Here is a 17,370-nt window from a genome sequence, read left to right on the forward strand (position 1 = left end):
GTTGGCAAACTTTTCCTGAAAAGAAGCAGAAAATAATATTTTCAGCTTCTGTCAGTCATCGGATCTCTGCTGAGACTACTCAACTCTACTGTGGCAGCTGTGGACAAGTAAGTGCGGCTGTGTTATAATAAAACTTTATTTACAAACACAAGTGGTGGTCCATAGTTGGCCTACCCCTGTCCTGGAACGGTGTGTTTTGAAATCTGATCAGACTGCTAGAGTAAGAGTTGAATGAAACCAGGCAATATGCATGTAGGGTGCAAGGGAAGGCTCTTTTTGCCCTTTTCTCAATTTCTAGATCTGTAAAAGTAGAAAACAAGCAGGACTGATTTCTGGGGTCCTTTCCATCAACATCTTTGTCTTTGACCTGCTAAGCTTCCAGGGCCATCCTTCCAATTGTGGGTGTGGTTTTGCGAAGGGGAGTGGGCAACAATGTGCCTTTGGGAAGAGACCCAGCTGGTTCTGCAGCTTGGATGGGGCCTATTTGGTATGAAGCTTAGCACCTTGTGGCTTTGCTTTTGCAGTGTTTCATTAAAAATTCAGTGAAGGACTCCAGGTTGAGAAGGGGGAAATAGGGTCAATCGCAAAGAGTCCTCTTGAGTCTGGGGCCCATGCCAAGTCCTCATTCTCCCACCTCCTTTATTTCTATTTTCACACCTCTCTGAGCCAGGAGAGAGGCATGGAACAGAAGAAACCAATCCTACCAATACCTTGATCTCAGAATTCCAGCCTCCAGAACTGTGAGAAAGTAAAATTCTGCTGTTTAAGCCTCCCAGCCTGTGGTAGTTTGTTTTAGTGGCTGGAAAAGATTAATCCAGGGAAGCAGGAAGGGAACAGGAGACAAGGCCATGTATAAACCCAGCTCCAAGCACTGGCATATGCTTCATTGTCCCATTGGAATTCATTAGCAAAACATAGATGCAAAGATAAAAGAAGAACTTCAAGATGGTGACCACTGGACATTAAACCCTGAACACAGGGTCTCCTTCTGAATGCCAGGTCCTGGTTGCACTGGGTACACCCATGAAGCTGGCAGTGTTGGTATCTCACTTTAACCAGAAGTTCCAGCAAGGGCACATCTGAGGTAGCATCGACTTGTCCCCCCTCCTCACCAGTGTCAGGATAACAAGGTCACACAGAGGAGTAACAAGGTGTGTGGTGGATGGAGTATTTCTCTGTTCCATTTGCCAGAGAAGTCATTCTCTCTAAAACTTGGGCTCCCTTGGCTACCATCTGTCTGTCTCACCCTGTGGAGGAAGCTGGTCTTTCTTGAGAAACATGAAAATGACTTAGAGAGCACCCAGGACAGGAGATGGAGCGACAGTGCCTTCAGCTTTTGCTGTCTCAATTGCTTCCAAAACTCAGCCTCCCTTCTCTCCTTGAAGCTCTCTTGTTCGATCATTCCTGGAACCCTGCATGCCCAAAACAAGAGAAAACAAAACACAAAAACGTCCTTTGAGTCTAAGCTAGTCTGAGAAGGAATTCTGTTTTGACCAGAGTCTTGATAAGTGTTATTAAAATTGATGACTCTAACATAAATTATTAATGGACATCTGTTCTAGTATCCATCCTCCTTAAATCACTATAGTAAATCTTCAATTTAAGTGAAGGGATTCTTGACTATTTATTTTCTGAAATCACAAGTGCAGTACCCAGTGTAGTCCAGTTTTGTCTTCTTAACTTGTGTCACCCACAGAGGACATGCCAACAAGAAGCTAAGAACCCCTGAAAGAAGAGAATTCTTTTTTTTTTTTTTTCCCAGACAGTGTCAGATATAAGAAGTTCGGGCAGATTTATGTAAACTTGGGAAGATTTCTTAAAATCTCTGGAACTCCATGACCTCATCACAGACACCAGTATCTCATAGGGTTGTTGTGAGCTGTATGACCAACAGCGACCAGTTTTCCCAGAACCGGGGGATTTCCAGGATGTGGGAACGAGGAATTTCCCAGGACATGGGAATTTCAGGGCTAAAACTGAGTCCGTCTCGGGCAAATTGTGATGAGTTGGTCACCATAGTTGTAAGCATATGTGCTGTAGAGACAGATGTAGGCAGGATAATTACAGTGAATTAGAAAATGACTTCTTCCTTTTCCCCCATCCCCCTATCATACCCACCTCCTAGGTCTAATTCTTTACCTGTGCCCTTGGGGAACACCCACGGCAAGTCTCATGACATTTACAGTCACCTTGGTATAAAGACTGACAGTCACTGTTGCTCTTTTTTTTTTCTTTAGTCACATGGCAAGGGAAAAAGGTAGCGTCAGTCCAGTAATTGAAATGATTTGGACAGGTTGCCTGCAGCTGCAATGGGCATAGCCAGCTTTTTATTTGTACTCCCCCTTCCGCTCTCTCTTCAGGAAGCAGTCCTCACCTGCAATTAGTTCTCGATGCCTGTAAATGCATCATTTCCTCCAATTAGTTACCCTCAACCTTTGGGGTGGTGGGGTGTCCATCAGCTCAGTTCCAGCTTCTCTCTGCATGGTCCACCTGCCACCTCCAGGTGGCGCTCGTGGAAAGAAGCGGTCCATTTGACGCTTTCCCACTCTAGAAGTTTGAAGTGAGAACTCTTCATCCTCACCAGCTCCTTCCTTGGAGAGAGGATGAGACTCACAGCAGGCCATGAACAGCCCCTCCTCAATGCAGCTCATTAATTATGGCTACCATGCTGCCAGTTGCAGGTTTTCAACAGAACATGGAAATCCGGCTTTGGATGTAAAATTTTCTGATGTTTAAAGACGGGATGCTGACTCAAAAACAAATTTGTTTTTGAGGTTCAACCACGTTGAAGCATGTACCTCATTCCTTTCTGTGAGCCAATAACATTCCATTGTATGGACACAGCCCATTCGGTTTATCCATTCGTCCAATGATGGACATTTGGGCTGCTCCGTGTTTGGGCTATTGTGAATAGTGCTGTCTGGAACATGCATGCACAAATACTTGTCGGAACACCTACTTTTAATTATATGAAACACCCAGAGCAGAGAAATCCATAGGGACTGAAAATGGATGAGTGGCTGTCAGGAGTTGGGAGGAGGGGAAAATAGGGAGTAATGGTTCCATGGGTACCAGGTTTCCTTTGGGGGTGATGAAAATGTATCAGAACTAGGTGGAGATGATGGTTGCATAACATTGGAATGTCACTAAGTGTCTTCAATGCCACTGAATTGTTCACATAAAAATGATTAATTTTACATTACATGTCTGTGGGTCTTATCCAACCCTCTGGCCATGAGTTTCAATCTTCTTTAGACTTTAGAAAAAAGACACACATTACACAGAAAAACACACAGTAGGTTTCATTTACATAACATTCAAAAATAAGCAAAACGAAACAATACTTTTAAAAAAGAATAAAATTATAGTTTGTAAAAATATAAAGAAGAGCAAGAGAAAGATTTGTTCAAAGTTAGGGTTGTGGTCGGTTATCTATGAGAGTTGGGATTATCAGCAAGGGACAGACCAGCAGCTTCCAAGATACTAGTTTTCTTAACCCAGGTTTTTACAAAATGAGAGTTTTTAATTTAATTTTTTACATGGGATGTTGGCTTTTACACACTCTTTTGCATATATGCTATGATTCACATTTATAAATAAAAGTTTGCTGAATTTAAAAAAGATGCATGTGGATGTGGGATAAAACGTTAACAGTTAGTGGATCTGAGTAAAGAGTATGCAGGTCTTCGGGACACTACTTTGACTCTTCTCTATCAGTTTGAAACTATGTTCAAAAGTTTTTAAATGTATACCAAAAAAAAACTCCAGGAAGGGTTGTAGATTTCAAGAAGCTTCTATTTCAGTGCAAATTGGCAATTATAAAAATAGTCACAGGGATGTAAGTACAGCGCTTAGGGAATATTATCAATAATATTGTAATAACTACAGACAGTGTCAGATGGGTACTGAACTAATCAGGGGAATCACTTCAAAAGGTATACAAATATCTAACCACTACTATACTGTATACCTGAAACTAATATAATATTGAATGTTGACTATAGTTGAAAAATTAAAAAATTATAAAAAATCTATTTTCTTTCACTTCAAAAGATAAGGTAAAAAGACACAAATTAATGCTGTGATAAATTATCTCATAGTATGATGTGATTCCTGTTAGTCATCTTTGAAGGGTCTCTACTCCCTTCTCCCACTTCTGGAAAGTCCGTGAAGACCCCAGGTAGGACAGAGAGGCTGAGGGAAGACCCTACTGGACAAAGAGCCATGTTCCTAAGACCAGAGGCCCTGCCCCCATGGCAGACACCTCTCTGGGCTTCCCTGAGCTGGCTGAGCACAAAGTCAAGTAGAAAAGAAAGTCGGTGAGTCCTATTCCTAGCACTTATCTCAGTTCATAATTACACATTCGTTAGTGTGATTACGTGATTAATATCTGTTTCCATCACCAGACTGTAGGCTCCTTGGGGATCCCTTTTCATTCCCTACTGTATGCAGAGCCCAAAGTGCCACTCAATAAATAATAACAGCAGCAAGACTGATGGAGTAAGAACTATGTGTCAGACAGTCTGCTGGGGCCATGCAGGGAGTACGAGGGCATTTACTTCTCGCAAGGACTCCAGGAGGTTAAGTATTGCCACAAGCTCTCCTAAGGCAGGGAGAAACAGAGGCACGAAGAAGTCAAGCAAGGTGCTCAAGCTGTGAAAGGTGGAAGCAGGTTTCACACTGGACATTCACTGTTTGCAGCCCACATCCTCGACCCCCACCCTATGCTGCCTGTGCTTGCTTAGAGGGAATGCAAATCTGCATCCCCTGCTCTCACCCCTCAAAACCCTCAGCTCGATGCTGAGTTCAGTGCAGAAGAAATGAGTGATGTCCTGCCAAAGACTGCAGCACTGAAGCAGGGACAGGCTCAGTCTCAGCCAATCGAGGGAATAATGCCTGCCTTTTCTGGGTGACAAAATAATCTCCTGGGGAGGAAGCCACTGGGATGATATGTAATGATATTATAAGCGTTATGACATTTATGTAATGTATATGTTATAATAGCTATGTAATATACTATCTATATGTTATAATATCTATATATTATAGTATTCATGTTAATGTCATAATATCGATGTACTGTTATAGTATCTATGTAACATGTTGTACCTATATAGTTATAATAAATGTTACATGTTATATCAAATATTATAACATTTATATAATACAATGTCATAGTGTATGAATATTATATGTAATATTATGAATGTCAGAACATTAGTTATGATAGGATATTAATATAGCATACAAAATTATAATATATAATGGTATGTTATAATTATATGTAAGTGTATAAGTATATGTATAATTTATAATTAAATATAGAAATGTTTAAAATATATTAATATAATACCTGTAATGTTAATATAGTAACCTGTGATTATAATGATATGTTATATATAATACTGGCATAATAATATAATGTATATTATTTTATATTCTATGAAATATCTATATAATTGTATTCATAATTTATAATTAAATTTGGAACATTTAAGAGAATTGAACTCAGAATATGAATACACTCGTATTCGCAAGCCAGCACATATTCCACGTTTTAAATATTTTTCAACGTTTAAGAGACGGCCTCTGAGAGGTAACAGATCAGCTCCAGTGATCCCTACTTAGTGGCAGGAGTCATGAAATTATGATTTCTGAGCTAAACTATGGATATTGGTCTTCAGGAGGGATTTGAACACCTGACATGTGGTCTTCATTCACTGGTAACACTGCTGTTGTTGCTCTTCCTGCTTCTACCAGCAGTCTGTGCACAGCAGCAAATGTGCTCTCTCAGACGACTGATGTTCTCAGAATTTCCTTTCATGTCCATGTTCCTGCCAAGGTCTCGTCAAGGCAATCTGGGCTTTTCCATCATGCATCTGGAGGCTGGAAGTCTGAGATTAAGGGGCCGCAGGGCTGGTTCCTTCTGCTGGCTTTGAAGGAGAATCGGTGCCAGGCCTCTCTCCTTGGCTTGTAGGTGGCCGTCTTGTCCCCATGTCACTTTGCCTCACCGTCCTTCTGTGCACATCTGTGTCCTGATCTTGTCTTCTTATAAGGATACCTGTCAGATTACACTAGGACATACCCTAGTGATCCTCATTTTCACTTGGTCACCTCTGTAAAGACCCTGTCTCCAAATAAGGTCATATTCTAAAGTCCTAAGGATGAAAAACCCAACACATATTTTTGGAAGGGACACATTCAACCCATAGCAATGTTCATGTCCTAAATTGCTCAGTTCTCCATCACTTTCCATGAGTTCACTGACATGTGACTTCAGAGCTTATAAGTAGCATGTAGCATGTTTCTGGGGATAACAGGTGATCACTTTTCTATACCCTAAAATGCATAAGCACATCATAAATGGACTCCAAATCAAATCTGTTAAATTTCCAAACCTTTAATCCCAAATCAGACCACAGTGAGATCACACCCAAACATTCTCCCCTTCCCACTCCTCTACTTCCCTAAATTTCACATTAGTCAGAAGAAGCCTCTCCCACAAGTCAATACATCTAGATCAGAGAAACGAATAGATCCGACTCCCTCCCAACACCCCGACTTCATCTTCCCTATCCCTAGTTACCCCATCAGGTCCCCACCAGCCTTCCCTGGGGACCCTCGTTTGCAAAAAGCCTCTCCCTATCCTACCTGCAAGCGACACAAATTCAGCCACCAAGAAAAACATATTTACAGAGAGAAAAAGATGAGGGCAGGAGACATAGGTCTGTGTACACAACGTGGGCCCCAGAGCAGGGAGAGCACACTTTGTCCAGGATATGGGACAACAGATTTTGAGGGGACAGTAGAGAAAGAAGGGTTTGGAAGGAACTTAGAGAAAGCATGATGGTCGCTCTAGGTAGCCCTGTGTCCCTGCTTGGGACAGAGTGAGCTGCAGGGCCAGGATGGCAGGGTAAGCAAGAGAAAGCAGATACCCGCCAGCATCAGGACCAAGCCAGCCCCCATACCGCAGCCCAGAGACCAGGAGTACTCGTAGGTCAGGGCCGGGGCCGGGGGTGGCTCCGGGCCGACCCTCTGCAGCAGGGCTCGCACGGAATGCCGGAACACCTCCAGGCTGACCAGGAGCAGCAGGCCTGTTGGAAGAGGATAGACATGGCGCTCAGGCCCTTGAGGACCCCTACTTGGGTCTGAGCATCTCCGCTAGAACACATCACAAGTTCCTCAAATGAGCAACCTGGAGGACCTCCAAGCACTCTCACCATCATTCATTCAACAACTACTTACCCAACACTGACTATATAGTAGAAACAATTTTGGAAGCTGGAGAGAAGGAAGGAACAAGTGAGAGGCAGAAAGTAGGATGATGGATACCCAGGGCTAGGGAATGGAAACGGGAGTCATTGTTTAATGGAGACAGAGTGTCAGCTGGGGAAGATAAAAAAAAAAGTTATTGAGCTGCATGGTGGTGATGGCTGCACAACAATGTTAACGTATTTAATGCCACTGAACTGTACACTTAAAAATGATGGAAATGGTCAATTTTACATATATCTATTTTACTGTTTTAAAAGAAAAAAGAAAACCTGGAAATTAAGAGTCAGAAAAGTCAAAATAAGACTCCATCAGGGCTTTTTAAAGAGTGACAGTAGAATATAAAATAGTCAAACTCAAAGAAGCACAGAGTGGTGGCTGCCAGGGGCTGGGAGCGGGGAAGTGGGTGGGGGGGTCACAGGGCACCAATTTCCTGTTATAAGGTGAACAAGTTCTGGGGATCTAATGTACAGCGTGGTGACGCTACTTAACAATACTGTGTTGAATGCCTGAAATTTGCTAAGAGTAGATCTTAAGTGTTCTCACCACACGCGATAAAAGGTAACAATGTGAAGTGATGGATATGCTAACTAGCTTGATTGTGGAGATCATTTCACGATGTGTATGTATCATGTTTATACCCTAAATACATATAATTCCTACTCATCAATCATACCCCAGTTAGGTTGAAAAAAAGAGAGACGGTGGATCACAAAATGAAAAGAAAGGCAGTCAAGTAGAATTGTAATGTAATTTAATTTAAAGAAAGAAAGAGGGGGGTGGAGAGAGAGAGAGAGAGAGAGAGAGAGAGAGAGAGAGAGAGAGAGAGAGAGAGAGAAAGAAAGAAAGAAAGAAAGAAAGAAAGAAAGAAAGAAAGAAAGAAAGAAAGAAAGAAAGAAAAAGAAGGAATGAGACAAAGACCCTAACCTCACAAAGCTTATATTCTATTTAGAGGAGACAGATGGCAAACAAATAAGCCAAGATTTGCAATACTCAAATGCCTGCAGGAGATAAGAAAGTATAAAAAACAAATCAGGCAGGTGTGGTAAACAAAACCCAACTTCAGCCAAGTGTAGCCCTTCAGAAATGAGGACTTTACTTGCCAAATCTTCTCATTTTTCAAGAAGAGATAGAATTTTTATATAATTATGTTTTTTATGATAATAGATCCAACCTTTAAATATTGGCTCAGAGAAACTTTTACACACTGCCTGCCCAACAAAGCATGTTATAGGTCTTCGCTGGCCTGCAGTTTGCCAGGTTGCAACCTCTAAAGTAAACACACCAGAAGACAAATTTCAGAGATGATGACACACTAGGAAGGAGATAAAAACAGGGCGATGGGAAGGGGAGTGACATTCGGGGAGGAGTAAGGACTTTAGATAGTGTTATAGGGAAAAGCCACTTGAGCTGAGGCCTGAAGGATGAAAATAAGCCACACTCAAAATTAAACAATGGCTGTTCCAAGTAGAAGGAATGGCTGGTGCAAAGGTCTGTGGTAGGATGGAGTATAGTGTGTTTGAGGAAAAGAAAGTCAATGTGACCAGAGCAAAGAGAATGGGGAGCGGGAAGAGTGGTAGGCAATGAAAGTACAGAGTGAGCAGGGGTCAGATCACATAGGACCATGGTGATCCATAGTCATGGATCCTAGCTACTTCCCCTCTCAGACCCTGGAGTTGAGCCCCAACCTCAGTCCATGAGCCTCCTCCCTTCTTGCACTCCAGTTCCCCAACGGTTTTTAATCAGAGGTCTGGACTCTGTGTACCATGCTTCAATAGTCCCTCTATGAGCCCCTTCTTGGCCTCACACAGCTCAGGATTAGGGCACTGCAGGTGCAAAAGCATTTGGATGAGGAAGAGACATTATCCAGTTCTCTTCATTCCTTTGTGAATTCATGCATCTTTCACTCATTCAACAGATCTTAACTGAACTCTCATTATGAAATATGTACAAAATATATAAATGAGACTAACAAAGTCCCTGTTCACCTGCTGCTTCATCCTGGAAGGAAAGATGGATGATAACTGGGTACATGTATTATTATGGGCTGAGTTGTGTCCTCCCCAAAAGTTCATGTCTTGGGTTCCTAACCCCCAGTGCACCTCTGAATGTGACTATATTTGGAGATGGGGTCTTTAAAGAAATAATTAAATTAAAATGAGGTCACTAAAGTGAGCTCTAATACAGTATGGCTGGTGCCCTTACAAGAAGAGGAGATTAGGACACAGAAGGATGACCATGTGAGGACATAGGGAGAAAACTGCCATTTACAAGCCAAGGAGACAGGCCTCAGGAGAAACCATCCTGGCCAGCACCTTGATTCTAAACTTCCAGCCCCTAGAACTGTGAGAAAACACATTTCTGGTGTTTAAGCCCACCAGACTGTGGTACTTTGTTATGGCAACCCTAACAAATGAATGCATATATAATTAATGACCTTTCTATCCACATTAGAAAGCATTCGATCCAATGAAGACTACATTTCACAAGATGCAGCATATTCTTGGGACCCTCAGCTCCAAGAATGCAATGGTCCTTGCAGACCCCAGGTCCAAATCTAAAAGGGTTTGGAGACCACCCTTCCCCCAATTCTCAGCCAACAGGGCTTAGAAACCTTCCCCTCTTTGAGACTTCTAAAGCCCTTGAATGTCCTCTAATTCTCAGCATGCACAGTGCTCGGAAACCCTACCTGCCAGCATGCAACGGTGCTTGGAAATCCCACCTCCTAGCATGCAACTGGGTTTAGAGATTCTACCTCCCAGTATGCAACAGTACTTGGATTCCCTGCCTCCCAGCAGTAATTGGAGACTATACCTCCCAGCGTGCAACTGTGCTTGAAGATCCCACATTACAGCATGCAGTAGCCTCAGTCTCCAGGCTCTCAACTCTCACCTGAGAGGCCAAAGCAAACAGCTCCAACTCGGAGCAGGAACTCTGCACCTTTGCTGAGCACCATGATGACACAGAGGCACCCCAGGGCCATGACTGCCAGGCCTAGCACTGCTATCACTGCAGCTGCCAGATTCACCTCTGCAAGAAGAAGAAGGAGAAGAAGTAGAGAATATGGGATGCAGTGAGTGGAGAGAACTCCCCTATAGGGACCTAGAACCAAGAAGACAGAAGATTCTGGACTAGAGAAGAATTTTCAAGTGGAATAGCATCCAGTCTAATATTTCACTTGTACTGTTGAAGGAACTAAGACTCAGAGAGGACCAGTTATTTGTCTAAGGTCACAGAGCAAAAATAGGACAGATCTAGGATTAGAAGAAGATGGGAACTACCAATGATCACTCATGATCTGGTCACCATTTGTTTATGGGTGAGGAAACTGGGGCAATAGGTGTGTAGGTGACGACAAAGAAGGTGGTATGTTACAATGGAATGATTCAAGTAGGAATTTTCCCAAGCCACTTCCTAACTGGAAGACTCTGGTCAAGTCATTGAACCTCTCTGAGCCTCAGTTTCCTTCTCTAGAAAATCAGGATCAAAATCCCTATCCGATTGGGCTGTTGTGAGGATTATAAATCACATGTGTAAAATGTCCAGTACAGCACCTGCACCCAGCAGTTATTCCATACATGCGTGCTATGATTATTTCACTATCCTGGAGGAGCACAGAGACTTTTCCAAGCTCATTTAGCACCAAGGCAAGACAGAAAAGAGTAAAGATGGTAACAAACCACTGTTTACTAAGGACCTACTATGTGTCAGGCACCATAGGGTTTGAATCCTGCCTCTGTCTCTCCACTTCCTGGGAAAAATTAATTTAATCATTTGTGGACTTTTGTTTCCTCATCTGGAAAGTTAAAATAAAACCCCTGCCTGCAGGGTATGGCAAGGACGGAGATCTTATACATGAAACATCCAGCACCATGCTTAGCATGTGGTAGATGCACATTTGTGAGGTGTTAAAGTACCACTCACAGAGAGGGGATGTGACTTGCCCAAAGTTACACAGCATGTAGCAAAGGCAGAGCTGAGGCAGGAGAACCATGACCGTACTGCCACCACCTCTAAAGATAGGACCCCTGAGGGACATAGGAACTGAGCCCATGCTGGGACAAAGCAGGGAAGAGAATATTATCAAGAACTCTTCTAGCATGGTCAGCATATTCCCACCACGACCCCACATGGGGTGAACAATTCATACCTTTTTTTGTGGTTCTTTGGAAGATGTGTGCATTCTCCCCCGTGGTGAAGAATTTAAAATAGGTGCAGTTGGCCTCTGTGAGATCAGGAAAGAGAGAAACAGGGAGTTGATGACATGGAGGTTCCTAGTGTAAGCTCAGGACTGCACTTAACATAGCTCTCAACAGCCTGAAAACTTGACATTAGCATCCCTGATTGATAGAAAAGTGATGCTCAGAAAAGTAAAAGCCATCTGCTGTCACACAGCTATCCAGGAGTTGGGATTCCAGGTCTGTGGCTTTGGGAGGGCTAGTGACCTCTCTGGGGCCTCTGGATCTTCCTCTGTTTAATGAGATAATAGTCTCTTTTCCTGGCTCCCTCATGGATTTATTGAGGATCAAGTGGGTTAGAAATGGATAATTGCCTTATTCAACAAAGGACACCAAGGTACAGGCCACAGAAGGCTAACAGACTCAAAAGAGAGTCTTAGAAAGTATTCTCATTTAGAAGACCCACAGGAGTCCTGCAGATCAGCAGGAAAAGAAAGGTAAGCCAGGTAAAAAATGAGCAAAGGACACGAATAGTCACTTCATAAAAGAGGTTGCCTGGATGATTCATGAGTATAGGGCAAGATGCTACACCTCACCAGGTATCCCAAAAACGCAACTCAGATCAGCAGGGAGATGCCACTGAAGAGCAATTAGATGAACCAATATTTACAAGGTAATACCAAACGCTGGAAGAACAGGAAACACTTGGGAGTGTAACCTGATGCAGACCTCATTTTATTGCACTTCAGAGATGCTGATTTTCATCAACATTGTGGCAGGACCCTCATTTAGCACCAAGGCAAGACAGAAAGGAGTGAAGATGGTAATGAACCACTATTTACTAAGGACATACTATGTGTCAGACACCATAGGGTTTGAATCCTGCCTCTGTCTCTCCGCTTCCTGGGAAAAAATTAATTTATTTAGCAACAAAGTATTTTTAAATCAAAGTATGTACATTTTTGAGACATAATGCTGTTTGACACTTAACGTACTACAGTATAGTATAAACATAGCTTTTGTGTGCACTGGGAAACCCCAAAATTCATGGGACTTGCTTGACTGCGATGGTCTGGTGCTGAACTCACACTATCTCCCAGGTATGCCTGTCTTTTTGGAAAGCACTCTGATAGACTTTATTAAATGAAGTATGTTTATTCCCTTTAATCCAGCCTTTTCATTTCTGGGGCTACATCCAGAAAAAAACCACACTCAGAAACATATATGTGGCTGTTCACTGCAATACTGTTTATAGTAACAGGAAGTCAGAAGACTAACAGAACCTGGAGAGATTTGAGGTTTTCCCCAACACAGTGCTGAGATAAAAAATTAAAAACAGGAAGACATCTATAGCATGATATTATTTATGTAAATTAAAACACCTACAGATATAAAGTGATGCTATATATTTTCCAAGTGGAAATATATATGCTTGGATGCCTATCAAACACATTAAAGAAATGAGTTAGGAAGAAATGAAATAAAAGAATAATAATGTTAAATAGAGCACAGGAAGAAACTTGTGAAGGCTGGTAATGATTCTGTGACATAAACTGAAGAGTATGATTCATTCAATTTTGTGTACTTAAAAAATGCATTTTCTTGCCCATCAATAGACAATTGAATAAAGAAGTGATTATATATGTGTGTGTGTGTGTGTGTGTGTGTACACATACACACACACAAAGGAATATTACTCAGCCATAAAAGGAAATAAAATCTTACTATTTACAATAACATGGATGGACCTAGAGAGTATTATGCTGAGTGAAATAATTCAGAGAAAGACAAATACCATATGATCTCACTTATATGTGAATACTAAAGAACGAAATAAATGAACAAACAAAACAGAAAAACTCATAGATACAGAGAACAAACTGATGGTTGCCAGATGGGAGGGGCTTTAGAGGGCTGGGTAAAAAGGGTGAAGGAATTAAGTATAAATTGACATTTACAAAATAGTCATGGGAATGTAAAGTACAACACAGGATATGCAGTCAATAATATTATAATAACTATGCCAGGTGGGTATTAGACTAATTGAGGGGAATCACTTCATAAATTATATAAATGTCTAACCACCATGCTGTACACCTGAAATAATATAAAATAATACTGAATGTCGACTCCAATTGAAAATAAAATTAAGGCACTTTTTAAATTGTATTTTAAAGCCAGAACTTCCTGTAGAATTCACCTAGTTCAATCGAATTCACCTAATTCACTTCTCTCTTATTCTACAGATGGGGGAACTGAGGCATAGGAAGGGAGGAGAGAGGTAGAAAATAAGAGGGGGTGAAAGAAATAGGAAAGGGTCCAGGCAGTCTGGAGGAAGGAACTTTCCAAACCGAAGGAGGATGTGGAGGGACAAGAGATGGACTGAGTCAGGCGGGGTGGTATGGGACACTGGACCTGGCAGGCTGAGGGAAGGGGGAAGGAGGAGGGCATTAGATGTGACAGTCCTTATGCTTTGTGCAGCAGAGTGAACGGGACACTACGTGTAACAGTCAGTGGGGGAAACATGGTCTATATCCACACAGGAAGTGTGAGCCCCACCTAGTGGGCATAGGACACCATTCTGGGAGAGTGTGGGGTGTCTGGCATCCCACGTTGACTACTAATAATCTGGGACATCTGTCTCCAACCCCAGAGGATATGGCACAACCCATTTGGAAAAGAGTTGTTTATGGGTCGGCCCCTTGTGGCCCCTTGGAATGTCCCTGACAGGCACTGGGGTATTTCTGATATAATGAAAGAGATGCAATGTGCTCTGAATGGTCGGGATTGTGGGGTATCGGTAGCTATCTCATAAGGAAGTTGAAGTCCTTTCTGACTAATTTGGGGACAGCAAGGGATGTGCAGGATCCCATTGAATACAGTGAGGTGGGTGGGACATCCCCTCCAGTGCAGCAAGGACCTTTGAGATATCTTTGTAGACTAGTGAGATGCAATCTAGGGTAGTTGCTAAGAACAGAAGTGACCAGGGTTCAAAGCTGGGTGCATAGATGAAGCCACTTACATTTCTTCTCATTTTTCTTTTCTGTAGAATGGAGACAGTGATAACTACTCACAGGGTTGCTATGTGGAAACAAGTTGATTCATGTGAAGTGTCTAGAACAGAGCTGGGCACTATATAAGCATCTAATATTTATATTACTGGACATTCCATTTTCACAGAAGTTTGGGGACTTCCTGCTTGAGGCTCTGAGAGGCAAGAACTAGCCCATCTGTAGAAGTGAAGTGTTTAATCTGGATGCTGAGTGGATGGGTACCTCAGACATCCTACTTTGCTACCAAGGGCTTGGGGTATCCTAGCTGGGACCCTGTGGATGTAAGGTTCCACATCTAGGGAAGTAGAGGATGGGGTGTCCCATATGGAGCCTGGAGGAATAGGCAGTCAAGCACATGACATCCCGAATAGACCCTGAGGGGTGTCAGATAGTTTCCTTGGGTCAGTGGAGGTGACGTGAGAGCCCGTTCCCAAGGCAGACAGGCTGTCCCACTGGTATAAGAAAGAGGCATGGCATACCCTGTCAGGGAGTATGAGAAGTAGGGGACATCTCCCTAGCATCGTGAGGAATGAAAGGGCTACTCCGTGGGAAAGTGAGGCATGTGGGGGAGTGTCTGTAAGAGCAAATGAGAAGGCTAGAGTATGCAGGTAGCTCATTTAGAGGTCAGAGGGATGTTAAATAGAGGAAGCACGAGGGCTGCCTAGGTGTTGGGATCTGTGTGGTGAGAACTCTATTGAGCAGAATCGGTAGGTGGGAAACGGCATGGATTCTAATTGGAGGTCAGAAGCAAGGTGTTCTGTCTCCCAGGGACTGCAGGATTATAGGCTGTGAAAGAGCAGGATGACACCAGGAATCCAGATTCTCTAAGGGCACAGGCTGTGTGTGGGCACATGCACAGGGACACATGCACAGGCTGTCTCAGGGGCTGTGGGCGTTTCTGGGGGACACAGGCTGTCTGAGGGTACCATCTGTGTCTGGAGTCACAGGCTGGGTCTCAGGGGTAAGGCCATGTGCAGAGGTACAAGGTTTCTCTAGGGAAATAGGCTCTCTCTGGGGGTCTAGGCAAGTCTGGATGGTGCAGGCTGATATGGGGTAGGGCTGGTGATGGGACACAGACTAGCCTTTGGGGTACAGACTCTTTGCACAGTTTGTGCCTGAGCAATAGCTGTTGGGGTATGTGGGCCACTGTGGGTTCGTGCTCTTTCTGGGGGGACAAGCTCCCTCCCTGGGACAGGGGCTGTTTCTGGGGCAGGGTTTTCTCCCACCAGGGTGTTCTGGTTGTCTGGGGTTCATGCCCTGGGGGCCAACTCACCTCCGGGCAGCTCGGCAGGGCCGCATGTCTCCCTGTCCACTGGCAGGTCCGCCTGCCACAGTCGCTTGGTGCACATCTTCCATAGTCCCAGGTGGACGGCATCGCACACGGCACTGCCGTTGGCTTTGAAGGTGTTGAGTTCCACCCAGAACTCAGTACCCACGGCCAGTACAGCCAGCGTGGCGCCCACGGCAGTTAGCAGCAGCACCAGCTTGATTTTCCCCTCCTGCTCCGGCGACAGTCCAGATTCGTGCTGCCCTCGAGCCCGGCCGGATGCCCCCCTTCGCCGGTCCTCCTCTTGCATTAAAAAGTTGGACCACATCATCATCACTGTGTGGGGACAGGCCCAGGTGCAGAGGAGGCTGAGCTGAGAGGGCTCCCCGGGGGCAAGGAGGTGCCTGGGGTCTTGACGGGGTGAGGAGCTGTTTCCCCTGAACTCTGAAAAGGGAATTCCTGAATCTCCCAGCGGCCTCCCAATAAGGGAGCTGGTGTGCCTCTGGGGCTCAGGAAAAATGAGAAAAAAAAAAACCAAGACCTTCCAGCTAGGGAACCCTCTGAGGTCCAGAGGAGGGCCTGGGGTACCCCCAGAAACCTAACAAGACAATATGACCCAGAGAAAGAGCAAGGCCCCCTGAGGCCCAGAGCTAGAACCTGGGTGGCCAGGAGCGGGACAGAAGACTCCAGGGCCAGGAGAACGAAGTGTGGGCTAAAGCTAGAGAGGCTGCCAGGGTTCCCCTCTGGGGGAATAACAAAAGGGAAACTGGTTTTCTGACAGAAGGGATCCGAGCTCCCCCACTGGCTCAGAGTTTGGAATACCCGGGAGGGGGAGCAGAAGTGCTCCCGATGTTTAGAGGAGACACCTGCTGGCTTCCTTTGCGCTCAGATTCCAGGGAAGGAAGAGTTGGGGCTGCAGGAGGAGGTTGGGGTGGAGGGAGGGAAGTCAGAACTCCTTCTGGGTCTCAGAGAGGCAGAAGGACCCTCCCTCAACAGTCACAGAAGGGAATTGCAACGTGCAGAGAAGGCGTGGGCTGGAGACCTGCTGGAATTCAGGCAAAGGGGTTGAGGGTCTCCCTGGCCATTCAGAGGAGATCTGAAGTCTGCACTGGGACTGAGAGGAGACCGGTAGCCGAGGAACACAATGGACTTCAGAGAAGGAGGCTGAGGATTCCCCCAGGGCTCAAGAAGGGGACCTGGGGTCCCCACTGGGGCTCAGATGGAGTGGCTGTGGTCCACACTGCGGCTCAGGAAATGAGGACAGAGTCCGCCCGCGGTCCAGAGGACAGCTGGGATCCCGAAGGGACTCTGTGTCCCCTCGGGATCACTGGTCTCCCCCTCCCCCGGGCTCCCAGGGCCCGGCCGGCTGGGACGGCTCCAGCCTCAGCTCCAGGCGGGGTGCCTCCCGCAGGCTTCCCACCCCCGGCTCCTGGGCAGGACCCCGCTCGCCCTACTGCCTGGGCGCCTCGCCGGCCCCAGCTCCGCGATCCTTGGAACTGTGGTCTCCGCACCGCCGCCGGCCCGGCCGCCCACCAGCGCTTCTCTAGCTGCGGCCTCGCCCCCAGCCGCCCACCCCCACTCTCCCGGCTATTTCGGGCTC

The 17,370-nt window shown here is 44.9% G+C and overlaps 1 protein-coding gene across 1 annotated transcript; it reads right to left on the minus strand.

Moving 5' to 3' along the window:
* Positions 1 to 6,320: 6,320 nt before the first annotated feature.
* Positions 6,321 to 17,112, minus strand: CACNG6 (calcium voltage-gated channel auxiliary subunit gamma 6). The gene is made up of 4 exons (XM_016130859.2): positions 15,777 to 17,112; positions 11,423 to 11,497; positions 10,165 to 10,302; positions 6,321 to 7,094 (listed from the first exon to the last, which is right to left on the minus strand). The coding sequence occupies exons 1-4, from the start codon at positions 16,102 to 16,104 to the stop codon at positions 6,856 to 6,858; spliced, it is 780 nt and encodes a 259-aa protein (XP_015986345.2). The 5' UTR covers positions 16,105 to 17,112; the 3' UTR covers positions 6,321 to 6,855.
* Between the last annotated feature and the right edge of the window lie 258 nt (positions 17,113 to 17,370).

This window comes from Rousettus aegyptiacus, unplaced genomic scaffold (genome assembly GCF_014176215.1).
Source record: "Rousettus aegyptiacus isolate mRouAeg1 unplaced genomic scaffold, mRouAeg1.p scaffold_m13_p_14, whole genome shotgun sequence".
Classification (NCBI taxonomy): Eukaryota; Metazoa; Chordata; class Mammalia; order Chiroptera; family Pteropodidae; genus Rousettus; species Rousettus aegyptiacus.